This window comes from Melanostigma gelatinosum (assembly GCF_949748355.1).
Source record: "Melanostigma gelatinosum genome assembly, chromosome: 14".
NCBI classification, from domain to species: Eukaryota; Metazoa; Chordata; class Actinopteri; order Perciformes; family Zoarcidae; genus Melanostigma; species Melanostigma gelatinosum.
In genome coordinates, this window is record NC_136647.1 from 63,264 (window position 1) to 77,649 (window position 14,386).

At 42.0% G+C, this 14,386-nt stretch overlaps 2 protein-coding genes across 3 annotated transcripts; both read right to left on the reverse strand.

Moving 5' to 3' along the window:
* Positions 1-6,181: 6,181 nt before the first annotated feature.
* On the reverse strand, positions 6,182-7,958 carry pfdn1 (prefoldin subunit 1). 2 transcript variants are annotated; one of them, XM_079282983.1, is made up of 4 exons: positions 7,882-7,958; positions 7,140-7,306; positions 6,870-6,954; positions 6,182-6,347 (listed from the first exon to the last, which is right to left on the reverse strand). In XM_079282983.1, exons 1-4 carry the CDS (start codon positions 7,912-7,914, stop codon positions 6,267-6,269), a joined length of 366 nt encoding a protein of 121 aa, XP_079139109.1. In that variant the 5' UTR covers positions 7,915-7,958; the 3' UTR covers positions 6,182-6,266. The 2 variants fall into 2 exon arrangements, with proteins under 2 accessions (XP_079139109.1, XP_079139108.1); XM_079282982.1 differs by having other exon boundaries at positions 6,182-6,350.
* Positions 7,959-8,205: 247 nt separating this feature from the next.
* ttc1 (tetratricopeptide repeat domain 1) lies at positions 8,206-11,845 on the reverse strand. The gene is made up of 8 exons (XM_079283111.1): positions 11,792-11,845; positions 10,870-11,467; positions 10,707-10,767; positions 10,514-10,626; positions 9,178-9,214; positions 8,950-9,098; positions 8,580-8,634; positions 8,206-8,489 (listed from the first exon to the last, which is right to left on the reverse strand). The coding sequence occupies exons 2-8, from the start codon at positions 11,458-11,460 to the stop codon at positions 8,356-8,358; spliced, it is 1,140 nt and encodes a 379-aa protein (XP_079139237.1). The 5' UTR covers positions 11,461-11,467; positions 11,792-11,845; the 3' UTR covers positions 8,206-8,355.
* Between the last annotated feature and the right edge of the window lie 2,541 nt (positions 11,846-14,386).

Sequence of the window (14,386 nt, forward strand, 5' to 3'; positions counted from 1 at the left end):
CCAGCTAGACGGATGGACAGATGGACGGATGGACAGATGGACAGGTGGACAGATAGACAGATGGATGGATTTAGGAGGAAAAGAAAAGTCAGTACCAACTTTTCTCTCTTGTCGTCCTGTCTGTCCTCTTTCTCTCTCCTGTCTTTCTCTCTCTCTCTCTCTCCTGTCTTTTTCTCTCCCTCTCTCTCTCTCTCTGTGTCTCTCCTGTCGTCTTTGTGTTTAGTAGTCCAGACACACGGTTACATGAGCGACCCCCTCTCTCTTTGTTTGTCTTGGCTTAACAATCATTTGTTTTTCAGTTAATGGTTGAGCGTAATCTCTTTCTTTCCTTCTTTCTTTCTCTCTCTCTCTCTCTGGAAGAGCTTCAGTCAGATTTTCTGGATCAATGAATTGATCCAGAATTGATTGAACCACTCAAAACAAATGACGAATGTGACGAGTTGTGCTCGAGTATGATTTTCATATTTTTCACATTTTATAGATTAAAAGTGGGAAGGATTATTCATTATTATTATTCATATATATTTTCACGTTTTAAATTTGTATTTATTTACTATTTTAGGAACCAAAGGATGAACATAAAAACTGTCCCACTGTTAAACCTCCTCCTGACCTTTCAGAAATGTCCTGGGCTTCATCCAGCTGACTTTTGTTTCCTCTCACTTTGTTTTCGTGTCCTCGCTCCTCGCTGAGTCTCTCAAGTTTATTATGATGGAATTCATCAGACGGAGATTCAATCAACAAACATCTCAGCAGGTTTTCATCAGACAACACGACAAGGAGGCACACATATACACATATATATATAAACACACACATATATATAAACACACATATATATATATATATAAACATACATAAACTTTGTCTAATATGTAGCTTGACAGAGTTCTCATGTGTGTCCTGGTGTTCTCATGTTTCCTTACCTCCTCATCCCTCACTCCCTACCCTGGTGTTCTCATGTTTCCTTACCTCCTCATCCCTCACTCCCTACCCTGGTGTTCTCATGTTTCCTTACCTCCTCATCCCTTACTCCCTACCCTGGTGTTCTCATGTTTCCTTACCTCCTCATCCCTCACTCCCTACCCTGGTGTTCTCATGTTTCCTTACCTCCTCATCCCTCACTCCTCGTCCGTGCTGGATCCGTCCCCGTTGTTTTAAAAAGCTAAATAAATGATTAGCATGACGTCATGCAGCTAGCTAACCTGTCTGGTGTTCAGCTGGTACAGAAGCTTCATGTACTGCTTCCCTTTCCCGCGAGTCTGCTGTCTGATTGTGAGGTCAGGCTGATCTGATATCAGCTCTTTGGCTGCAGAATCTCCTCAAAGTTCTCCTCTCAAACGGGTCTTGGAGGAGGAGTGCTCGCCTGTAGAGACTTCTCCTGACGAGAACGCGCAGCGAGGGGGTCTGATCGTTCTGGCCCACAGCTGAATCTATTTGAGGGCGCTGATTGGCTCAATTGTATGTCACTCATTTATATCTTGAATCAGCAATTGGCTAAACTGCTTCATAGCCCCGCCTCTTTTGGGCCAAAACGATCAGGCCCCCCAAGCTGCGCGTTCTCAGAGTGTCGTGCACACAGACAGAGAGGACGAGCAGAGAGCAGACAGGCGGAGAGGACGAGCAGGAAAAGCATATATTTTGCGCAGATATCATACTTTACACACATTACTGGGTACATTCCATAGTTCAAAAACACAAATATTGACAATTTATGATTTTTTTTTGATTTTTTTATTTTTTTTGTGTGGCTCATGGTGGGGCCATGCCCCATGGCCCTCTATTGACCAGCCACCACTGGTTAAAAGTATTTAAAAAGAATTGCTTTTTTCTCTTTTAACTGTTCTTTCTTTATTCTCGTCCATCTTTCTTGGATTGGTTGAATTATTTTAATTGTTTTAGTTTTTTTATCCCTTTTAGCAGCTCAACAAATGACTTTTGTTTTATTTTGTGACTGAAAGTCCCACCCTGTCTCCGGGTTGGAATCGGACTGATACACGACTTCTCTGTGGAAGACACCGGCAATCCAACTGGAACCCCTCCCCCCTCCCCCTCTCTACAAAAAAGAGCCCCCTTGTGCCAGTGGCCCTCTTAGGAGGGCCCCGCTTCCAATTAAACCTAACCCTCCAAAGGTTGAAGTACTGAGTTAACCGCCTGATTCTTACATTAATAAACTTCAGTTCTCTTTTTAAAGAACCCTGTTTTCTTTTTGTCGTGATGGAACTGAGTGTAGATGAATTTAAGTGATTTTATTGAATGTTTGTATTTCACAGTGATCTCTTGGTGAATGCAGGTTATACGACACACATTAATAAGTGTTAGTCTGTCAGGAGATGATACATTTACCTGCAGCAGGTAAGACATTCATAGACTATGTGACACTTCATGACATAGGTCATCTGCTGAGTCATCTCACCTGTCACTCATTCACCTCGTATCTCCTCTTTTGGTGGTTTTCATGTTTTCAGGACATGTAAGAGCCAAATTCAATTTGCTGTTAAATGTTTACTTGTATTTACATGTTAACTTCAATCACTTCTGTTTCTACTTTGAATGTTACAAGGATGTTGTTATCATTTGTGATGGAAAGAAATACACGTAAGTGACAGACTTCCGTCACTTTAAGGACACTGCGACAGTTAGTTACAGTTGTTAGTAATATCTGGAGCAGAAGGGAGCCGCACAGTTTTCCGACTGTGTTATATGAAACGTGCTATGTGGATTAAGTTGTGGATTAACCTGTGGATCCTTAGTGTGTCGAGGTAATCGGGGTACTTAAATAAAGGAAGTCGTTTCACGAACTTGTACAAAGGAAATTGGATCAATAAAAACACGTATTGCTTTCACCTCCGAGCGGTGTCGGTGTGAGCTCTGTGAATAGGACTAGAAACACGCGTCAACTTAAGGTTTACATTCTGCTAAAGGTTTGGATGCTACAGGTCAGTTTAAGAAAGTTTTAAACAATTCTCTGAACACCAGAATATTTTCTTTCATTTAAAACCATTAAAACTACTGATGTATATTTAATAACTCTAGTATTCATGATGTATTATATTCATTCTATAAACATAATTTATATAATATCCATCTATATATATATATATAGATGGATATGTTTATATGTTTTATAATGTTTATAGTAAATTAAATATTTCACAGTATGACGACCAATTTATTGAAATATGTTTATAATATAAACATATCCATCACTGGATCTGGGTCCTAAGGCCTCCGACCCTGAACCCTCAGGACCTCCTGAGTACACACTGTAGTATAAGTACACAGTACTGTATACTGTTACAGTACACACTGTAGTATAAGTCAGTGGCGGGCCGTGCATTTTATACCTGCTGTCCTGCAGCTGAATAATCTCATTATTACGCCACAGCTACGGTTATCGTTTGTTTTGTGTAGAAATGAAGCTCAACACATTAAAGTCTCGCTCTGTTTAGTCACATTAAAGAAGTTTCGCTCTGTTTAGTCACATTAAAGAACTCTCACTGTTTACAGTCACATTAAAGAAGTCTCGCTATTTACAGTCACATTAAAGAAGTCTCGCTCTGTTTAGTCACATTAAAGAAGTTTCGCTCTGTTTAGTCACATTAAAGACGTTTCGCTCTGTTTAGTCACATTAAAGAAGTTTCGCTCTGTTTAGTCACATTAAAGAACTCTCACTGTTTACAGTCACATTAAAGAAGTCTCGCTATTTACAGTCACATTAAAGAAGTCTCGCTCTGTTTAGTCACATTAAAGAAGTTTCGCTCTGTTTAGTCACATTAAAGAACTCTCACTGTTTACAGTCACATTAAAGAAGTCTCGCTATTTACAGTCACATTAAAGAAGTCTCGCTCTGTTTAGTCACATTAAAGAAGTCTCGCTGTTTACAGTCACATTAAAGAAGTCTCGCTCTGTTTAGTCACATTAAAGAAGTTTCGCTCTGTTTAGTCACATTAAAGAAGTTTCGCTCTGTTTAGTCACATTAAAGAAGTCTCGTTCTGTTTAGTCACATTAAAGACGTCTCACTCTGTTTAGTCACATTAAAGAAGTCTCGCTTTGTTTAGTCACATTAAAGAAGTCTCGCTCTGTTTAGTCACATTAAAGACGTCTCGCTCTGTTTAGTCACATTAAAGAAGTCTCGCTTTGTTTAGTCACATTAAAGAAGTCTCGCTTTGTTTAGTCACATTAAAGAAGTCTCGCTCTGTTTAGTCACATTAAAGACGTCTCGCTCTGTTTACAGTCACATTAAAGAAGTCTCACTGTTTACAGTCACATTAAAGAAGTCTCGCTCTGTTTAGTCATATTAAAGAAGTCTCTCTCTGTTTACAGTCACATTAAAGAAGTCTCACTGTTTACAGTCACATTAAAGAAGTCTCGCTCTGTTTAGTCACATTAAAGAAGTCTCGCTCTGTTTAGTCACATTAAAGAAGTCTCGCTCTGTTTACAGTCACATTAAAGAAGTCTCGCTCTGTTTAGTCACATTAAAGAAGTCTCGCTCTGTTTACAGTCACATTAAAGACGTCTCGCTCTGTTTACAGTCACATTAAAGAAGTCTCGCTCGGTTTACAGTCACATTAAAGAAGTCTCGCTCTGTTTAGTCACATTAAAGAAGTCTCGCTCTGTTTACAGTCACATTAAAGACGTCTCACTCTGTTTACAGTCACATTAAAGAAGTCTCGCTCTGTTTACAGTCACATTAAAGAAGTCTCGCTCTGTTTAGTCACATTAAAGAAGTCTCGCTCTGTTTACAGTCACATTAAAGAAGTCTCGCTCTGTTTACAGTCACATTAAAGAAGTCTCGCTCTGTTTACAGTCACATTAAAGAAGTCTCGCTCTGTTTACAGTCACATTAAAGACGTGTCGCTCTGTTTACAGTCACATTAAAGAAGTCTCGCTCTGTTTACAGTCACATTAAAGAAGTCTCGCTCTGTTTACAGTCACATTAAAGACGTCTCGCTCTGTTGAGTCACATTAAAGACGTCTCGCTCTGTTTACAGTCACATTAAAGAAGTTTCGCTGTTTACAGTCACATTAAAGAAGTCTCGCTGTTTAGTCACATTAAAGAAGTCTCGCTCTGTTTAGTCACATGAAAGAAGTTTCGCTCTGTTTACAGTCACATGAAAGAAGTCTCGCTCTGTTTACAGTCACATTAAAGAAGTCTCGCTCTGTTTAGTCACATTAAAGAAGTCTCGCTCTGTTTACAGTCACATTAAAGAAGTCTCGCTCTGTTTACAGTCACATTAAAGAAGTCTCGCTCTGTTTACAGTCACATTAAAGACGTATCGCTCTGTTTACAGTCACATTAAAGAAGTCTCGCTCTGTTTACAGTCACATTAAAGAAGTCTCGCTCTGTTTACAGTCACATTAAAGAAGTCTCGCTCTGTTTAGTCACATTAAAGTCTCGCTCTGTTTAGTCACATTAAAGACGTCTCGCTCTGTTTAGTCACATTAAAGAAGTCTCGCTCGGTTTAGTCATATTAAAGAAGTCTCGCTGTTTAGTCACATTAAAGAAGTCTCGCTCTGTTTAGTCACATTAAAGAAGTCTCGCTCTGTTTAGTCACATTAAAGACATCTCGCTCTGTTTAGTCACATTAAAGAAGTCTCGCTCGGTTTAGTCACATTAAAGAAGTCTCGCTCTGTTTAGTCACATTAAAGAAGTCTCGCTCTGTTTACAGTCACATTAAAGACGTCTCGCTCTGTTTAGTCACATTAAAGACGTCTCGCTCTGTTTACAGTCACATTAAAGAAGTCTCGCTCTGTTTACAGTCACATTAAAGACGTCTCGCTCTGTTTACAGTCACATTAAAGACGTCTCGCTCTGTTTACAGTCACATTAAAGACGTCTCGCTCTGTTTACAGTCACATTAAAGACGTATCGCTCTGTTTACAGTCACATTAAAGAAGTCTCGCTCTGTTTACAGTCACATTAAAGAAGTCTCGCTCTGTTTACAGTCACATTAAAGACGTATCGCTCTGTTTACAGTCACATTAAAGAAGTCTCGCTCTGTTTACAGTCACATTAAAGAAGTCTCGCTCTGTTTACAGTCACATTAAAGAAGTCTCGCTCTGTTTACAGTCACATTAAAGAAGTCTCGCTCTGTTTACAGTCACATTAAAGACGCCTCACTCTGTTTACAGTCACAATAAAGAAGTCTCACTCTCCAGTAATAAAACTCTTAAACAGTCTGGTTCAACATTTTAATATCAAACAGTTATTGACATGAACACGTGTTATTGATGACGTATCTTAATGATTGTTGTTATTAGTATCAGTGAGCTCTCCTGGACAGAAGCATCTCTCGGATGTTGTCTTCAGCTTCTTTCACGCTGCGTTCAAGGTACACCTTCTTCTGCTGGAAAAAACAGAACATAGTAAGACCTGTGACATCAGAGAGAGCAGGTAAAACACACCTGAACACTTAAACACTAATTTCTCACACGTCTCAGCGTGTATTTATGGTGTATTCCAGCGTGTACTTCTCGTGTATTCCAGCATGTATTTATCTTGTATATCAGCGTGTATTAGTGGTGTATTTGTAGTGTATTTATTGTGTATTCCAGCGTGTATATCAGCATCTATCTATCGTGTATATCAGTGTGTATTTATCGTTTAAGTCTGCGTGTATTTACATTACATTACAGTCATTTAGCAGACGCTTTTATCCAAAGTGACTTACAATTCAGAGTCTGTCACATTTCTACACCTCGCTACGGGAGACATTTTGGGGTTAAGTGTCTTGCTCAAGGACACATCGACATGCGACTAGCAGAGCCGGGGATCGAACCGCCGACCCTCTGATTGAAGGACGGCCCTGCTATCCACTTAGGCACAGTCGCCCCTATTTCTGGTGTATATTAGAGTGTATTAGTACCTCGAGCTCTTTAATCTTCTCGTCAGCTGTCTTCTGTTTGTCTTTCAGCTGATCGTTGATTTCTTCTTTCGACTGGAGAATAAACCTGAAATAGAGAAGATGTTCAGGAGCTTTCAACCGTTTCACATCATCTTCATCAGCAGAACATCTGAATGTTTATATTAAAGAGAAAAATGATTAGATAGACGATAATAACAGACACACTTGAGTGATGCAGACACACCTGAGTGATACCTGTCCAGGTGAACTAACACCTTGTTTCAGACTCACATGCGTCCGACTCCCTCGTAGAGTCGCGTATTGTCCGACAGCGTGGCGATCTCAGCGTGCGTTAGCTTAGCATGTTTCTGAACACGAGTCAGCTGATCGATCTGCAGGTCGGCCAACTTCACCTTCTGCTGCGTGTCGATCATCTTCACCTGCAGCTCAGAGAAGGCCTACAAGAGAGAGGTATCACTGTGATGAGAACGCCTGAACAACCTTCACCTGTACCTCCTATTAAATATAAACAACGAACAAAAAGTTCTGAAATTAGTGTTTGGTAGATTATTTCTCTGTCCCCATTTGTAAGAAACATGCATGTGTGGGATCAGCAGCACAGCGGAGTATGTGGGTATATATATATATATATATATATATATATATATATATATATATATATATATATATATATATATATATATATATATATATATATATATATATATATATATATATATTTTTTTTTTTTTTTTTTTTTTTTTTTTTTTTGTTACATAATATATATGTTAAATGTAAATAAAACATCTGTATTCATATCTTCTCTAACGACGTATCAATCCTTCTTCTCTCACGTTAACTGTGTAGGTAGCGTGGCTGTGCTAATAGTTAGCTACTGGTAAACGGCCGATTATTAAACAGCTGTGACGTGGGTTCGATCCCTCTTCGGTGAACACAGAGCACGCGTTAGAGAGCAGGTAACAAACTGTTAAATATTTTAAAATATATATGTATATAATATATACAAAGCTACCTTCTTCAGCTCCAGGTCTATGGGCGCAGACATCTTCACCAGCACCGAACAGGTACACACTGCGCGTGTGCGAGGCTGTTAACTTCCGTTACTTCTTCTTCTGTTTTCACGTCAGTTGGCATCAAGACTATTGGTGTTTTACCGCCACTTTCTGTTCGGAGTGTGAATCACATATTTACCCACTGAAACTACGATTTATATATAGATATATATATATATTAAAAAAAAGAAGAAAAAAAAAAAATATATATATATATATATATATATATATATAAAATGACTGGAATCAAACAAACTTTAAACAGTTTTCTTCTTCATGATCTTTATTTTATTTTGTCAGGATCCTGTAGGGATGACATCACAATGTTTCCAGCGATCCCATTGGCCCTCTGCAGTGCGGTTACCATGGATACCAGACAATAAACCAATCGATGGGGGTCCTCTGTGATGACATTGCCGTCCTGGGTGATGACGTCATCTGTTGTTGTTTGGGTTCTGCACAAAGTTGATGGAGTACGACCCGGAGTCAGAGTCCTGGTTCACCTGGAAGTTGCTGGTGGAGAGTCCAAACGGTCTCAGGACCAGGTTCCCTAAGTCCTTCAGTTTACCTGTAGAGAGGGTTACAGGTGAGGGGTTAGAGGGGCTCTTATTGTGAAAATACGGAGAGATGTTCTTATTGATTAGTGTTCAGTACGTACTCATCATCTCCTCCTTCAACCGCTCATTTCTCTCATGAATCTGATGAGGCAACCTCTGAGTGACAGACAGGTAGAGACATACCGGGAGAGACAGACAGGTAGAAACAGACAGGTAGCGACAGACCGGGAGAGACAGACAGGTAGAGACAGACCAGTAGAAACAGACAGGTAAAGACAGACAGGTAGAGACAGACAGGTAGAGAGAGAGAGACTAGAGATTATACTTTTAGTTCAGTACATTCATTAAATACCAACATACTTTTACCAGAGTATTTAAATTTGTGGTATTAGTACTTTTACTAGAGTAAAATATTTAAAGGTATTAATGGCTCAGGGTTAGGGTGTGACTCCTCGTCTTCCTCCTCCTCACCATACAGGCCTGTCTGGCGGTGATCTGGTTCTGGTCCAGGTCTAGAACCTTCTTGTAGTCCTCCAGAGCTTCGTCCAGCTTGTCCGTCTGCTCGTGAAGCTCCGCCCTCCGCAGCAACACCCGCACATAGTCTGGATTCAGGTCTATCGCTATAGCAACCACAGGCAACCAATCAATGAAGAGAGCAATCAATGACCTGCACAGGTAAAGAATGATGTCATCACTCACCTCTGGTGCAGTCCGAGATCGCCTTATCCTTCAGATCCTGAGGGAGAGACAGACTGTCAGCCTCTGCTGTTAGCGTGTTGATAACCTAACATGCAACATGTTGTTAGCGGGTTGTTAGCCAGTGTTGATAGCCTAACATGTAACATCTTGTTAGCGTGTTGTTGGCCAGTGCTTATAACCTAACATGTTGCATGTTGTTAGCGTGTTGTTGGCCAGTGTTGATAGCCTAACATGTTGCATGTTAGCGTGTTGTTGGCCAGTGTTGATAACCTAACATGTTGCAGTTAGCGTGTTGTTGGCCAGTGTTGATAACCTAACATGTAACATGGTGTTAGCGTGTTGTTGGCCAGTGTTGATAACCTAACATGTAACATCTTGTTAGCGTGGTGTTGGCCAGCGTTGATAACCTAACATGTAACATGTTGTGAGTGTGTTGTTGGCCAGTGTTGATAACCTAACATGTAACATCTTGTTAGCGTGGTGTTGGCCAGTGTTGATAACCTAACATGTTGCATGTTGTTAGCGTGTTGTTGGCCAGTGTTGATAACCTAACATGTAACATGTTGTGAGTGTGTTGTTGGCCAGTGTTGATAACCTAACATGTTGCATGTTGTTAGCGTGTTGTTGGCCAGTGTTGATAACCTAACATGTAACATCTTGTTAGCGTGGTGTTGGCCAGTGTTGATAACCTAACATGTAACATGTTGTGAATGTGTTGTTGGCCAGTGTTGATAACCTAACATGTAACATCTTGTTAGCGTGGTGTTGGCCAGTGTTGATAACCTAACATGTAACATGTTGTGAGTGTGTTGTTGGCCAGTGTTGATAACCTAACATGTTGCATGTTGTTAGCGTGTTGTTGGCCAGTGTTGATAACCTAACATGTAACATCTTGTTAGCGTGTTGTTGGCCAGTGTTGATAACCTAACATGTAACATCTTGTTAGCGTGTTGTTGGCCAGTGTTGATAACCTAACATGTAACATCTTGTTAGCGTGTTGTTGGCCAGTGTTGACAACCTAACATGTTGCATGTTGTTAGCGTGTTGTTGGCCAGTGTTGATAACCTAACATGTTGCATGTTGTTAGCGTGTTGTTGGCTAGTGTTGATAGCCTAACATGTAACATGTTGTTGGCCAGTGTTGATAACCTAACATGTTGCATGGTGTTAGCGTGTTGTTGGCTAGTGTTGATAGCCTAACATGTAACATGTTGTTGGCCAGTGTTGATAACCCAACATGTGGCATGTTGTTAGTGTGTTGTTAGCATGCTGTTAGACTCTGTGTTAGCATGATGTTGGCCTCTGTGTTAGCATGCTGTTAGCATGTTGCTAGTTACCAGGTGCAGCCTTGCAGCGGCTCTGTTGGAGAACACTACGGCTCTCTCTCGGCTGAAACAAACCGGACATAAAACCAAGGCGTCTGTGTAGATCCGCTCTGCCTCCAACCAGTCTGCAGAGAGACGTGTTAGTACTGGTTTATACTGGTTTGTACTGGTTTATAGAGGACAATGTGGCGATGATGTCACTCACCTCCAGCTTTAAACTGGCCGTTGCCCTTTTCCTTCAGAGTTAAACTTTGCTGCCGTCGACTCTGAAAGAAAACAGAAGGTTTTAATATCTGTGATTTACAGCATCACACACTGATGGCACCATGATGTCACCGCAAGAGGTGTAAAAGGTAAACAGGTGTCACCTCTTTCTCCTCCTCTGTCAGCTCCTTCTCCACCTCCTTCAGGTAATCGTCATCAAACTCCACCTCTTGGCTGTTCTCTTCCTTCATCTCTAGATCTGAATCCTCCCGCTGCCTGTCGCCCTGCTCGTCCTCCCGCTGCCTGTCGCCCTGCTCCTCCTCCCGCAGCCTGTCGCCCTGCTCCTCCTCCCGCAGCCTGTCGCCCTGCTCGTCCTCCCGCTGCCTGTCGCCCTGCTCCTCCTCCCGCAGCCTGTCGCCCTGCTCGTCCTCCCGCTGCCTGTCGCCCTGCTCCTCCTCCCGCTGCCTGTCGCCCTGCTCCTCCTCCTGCAGCCTGTCGCCCTGCTCCTCCTCCCGCAGCCTGTCGCCCTGCTCCTCCTCCTGCAGCCTGTCGCCCTGCTCCTCCTCCTCCTGTCTTCCTCCTCCTTCTCTCCCTGTGTTGTCTCTTCTGTCAGTCAGTCTGTCAGTTTTAACAGTAAAGTCCTCTGGGCTCTCCTCCTTCTGCTCCTCCTCTCTTCGGCCTGAAGGCTCCAGGGTCTCTTGACAGTCGTAGAAGTTCTCCTCTTCCTCCTTTTTTCCAGCTCCTTGGCTGCTCATGTTGAAGCTACACACATGTACACACACGTGTTCTACTTGTTGTTATGAATCGCAGTACTTCTACCTCAAACAGTACTTCTACCTCGATCTCTCAGAGTTTTGACAGTTTGCTGTAAACAACAACCGGAAGTAACAAACAGTTTTCTTCCCTTAAAGAAACATTTAAAGCCGCCAACTGCTAACAGATAGCTAACAGCTAGGCTAACAGACCGCTCCGGACCGTTAACGGTGTTGTCAACCATTTGTTACGTCACGGGTCATGTGACGTCATCAGTGTGACGGCTAACTAGAACATTGACATGATTAAAAACATGTATTTGACCTGTTTTACCTGCTAACACCGGTTAGCCTGCCCAACGCTATCCAATACGTGCGTCCTCTGTCAGATCGGTACTGCGCATGTGCAACTATCAACAGAGATCAGAAGGAAGTGAGATGGTTCCCTCCTGAACCACCGCCATCGTCAACTCGGTTAATGTAGAATATCTTTGATTACACCTTTTAAAGGTTTAAACTAGTGCTGGGCAACGATTACAATTTTTGATCGCGATTAATCGCATGATTTCTTTGCGATTAATCGCGTTGTTATGGCAAAGTTCAATAATGAATTCAAAAGTAGTGTATGGAGTGGTCTCGTGTGACGTCACAGTTTAGCTGTCGGCCATGTTGGAGTACACACAAAGCCACTGGCATGCACGGCTGAGTCGCATAACCTATCGATCATGGTGAACTTTTGTGCTGTCTTTGGTTGTGGCAGCAGAGCTGATAGACAAGAAATCATTCTTTCGTTTGCCAGCGGTCATTACACATCAAGGAAATGACACGAAGGAGCTATCCAAGCGACGTCGCGAGAAATGGCTGTCACGCATCTCTCGAGATATAAAGGAATGGAATTTGGCGTACACTAGAGTATGTGCGGATCACTTTATAAGTGGTCAGTGATTTTATTTACAAATTCGTTTGTGAACAGTATTTAATAAAGGAAATATAAATTAAACTCGGACATGAGAAGGTTACCGAAGCTTCATCGGCCCGTGACAGCAGTCGGTGCCAGAGACGTGTCGAGCGTGTACAACAGGCGAAACACAGAGATGCAGCCTCAGCATTGCTTGATATGAGTTTAACGTCAGATCATATATATATATATATATATATGTGTGTGGGGGGGGGGGGGATGAAGTTAGGAGTTAGTTGAAAGTGAATTCCTACACACACGCACACAATGACATGCACGTACAATGTAAACAAACACACGTGTCTGTTTGCGCTGAGTAAACATTGAATATTGCTAAATATCTGACCAGATCTGTATATATTTATTCTTCCAATGACGAGATGAGAATTGTCGATGACCGTTGCTTTGACGTCTCGGACCCGTCCACTGACAAACTGATTATAAGCGTCGAGCCCTTTGTAGCACTCCAGCTCGTCTTTTGTGTAAGGACTGGGGGTGTTCACGAGATATGCGTAGATGTTGGCGTAGTTTACCGATGGAGATAAGTAGGATCGGCACTGAAATGATCTGCACTCATCGTATAGGGATCCAAGTTACCAATAACCTTCAATTTGGCCAGGTAGCGAACCTTTGATGCACTATCCAGTGATTCAAAGTATGGTATTTTCGCCGCACTTCCTTGTTTACGCGCCGCCATGTAGGATCTGTATGTACTCCAACATGGCCGACCGACCTCGTAACTAAGGAGATCGTGACGTCGGTGAGACCACTCCATAGAGTGGTCTCGTGTGACGTCACAGTTTAGCTGTCGGCCATGTTGTAGTACACACAAAGCCACTGGCATGCACGGCTGAGTCGCATAACCTATCGGTGGTGAACTTTTGTGCTGTCTTTGGTTGTGGCAGCAGAGCTGATAGAGACAAGAAATCATTCTTTCGTTTGCCAGCGGTCATTACACATCAAGGAAATGACACGAAGGAGCTATCCAAGCGACGCCGCGAGAAATGGCTGTCACGCATCTCTCGAGATATAAGGAATGGAAACTTGGACATGAGAAGGTTACCGAAGCTTCATCGGCCCGTGACAGCAGTCGGTACCAGAGACGTGTCGAGCGTGTACAACAGGCGAAACCCATAGATGCAGCCTCAGCATTGCTTGATATGAGTTTAACGTCAGATCATATATATATATATATATATATATATATATATATATATATATATATATGTGTGTGTGTGTGTGTGTGGGGGGGGGGGGGGGATGAAGTTAGGGGTTAGTTTAAAGTGAATTCCTACACACACGCACACAATGACGTGCATGTACAATGTACACAAACACACGTGTCTGTTTGCACTGAGTAAACATTGAATATTGCTAAATATCTGACCAGATCTGTATATATTTACCCTTCCAATGACGAGATGAGAATTCTCGACGACCGTTGCTTTGACGTCTCGGACCCATCCACTGACACACTGATTATAAGCGTCGAGCCCTTTGTAGCACTCCAACTCGTCTTTTGTGTAAGGACTGGGGGTGTTCACGAGATACGTGTAGATGTTGGCATAGTTTGGTTGTGTCTGGGATTTGTTCATCTACATGTAGCTCCTCGCAATCTCCTGCTGTTCTGGACTCTTTCCAGCCTATCAGCCTTCAAGACCTGATGGACTTAATTAACAAAACAAAGCCATCATCTTGCCCTCTGGATATAATACCAACCTCTCTATTTAAGAAAGTTCTGCTAATTATTGGCCCTGCAGTAACATCTATTGTCAATTCCTACAGGAATTGTCCCTTCCTATTTCAAACATGCCACTATCCAGCCCATATTAAAGAAACCAAACTTAGATCCAGCTTTGCCCATGAACTACAGGCCCATATCAAAACTGCCTTTCCTGTCCAAAATGTTAGAGAAAGTGGTGGCCAAACAACTTACTGCTGCACTGGAGAGGCACAACATGTACGACAAGT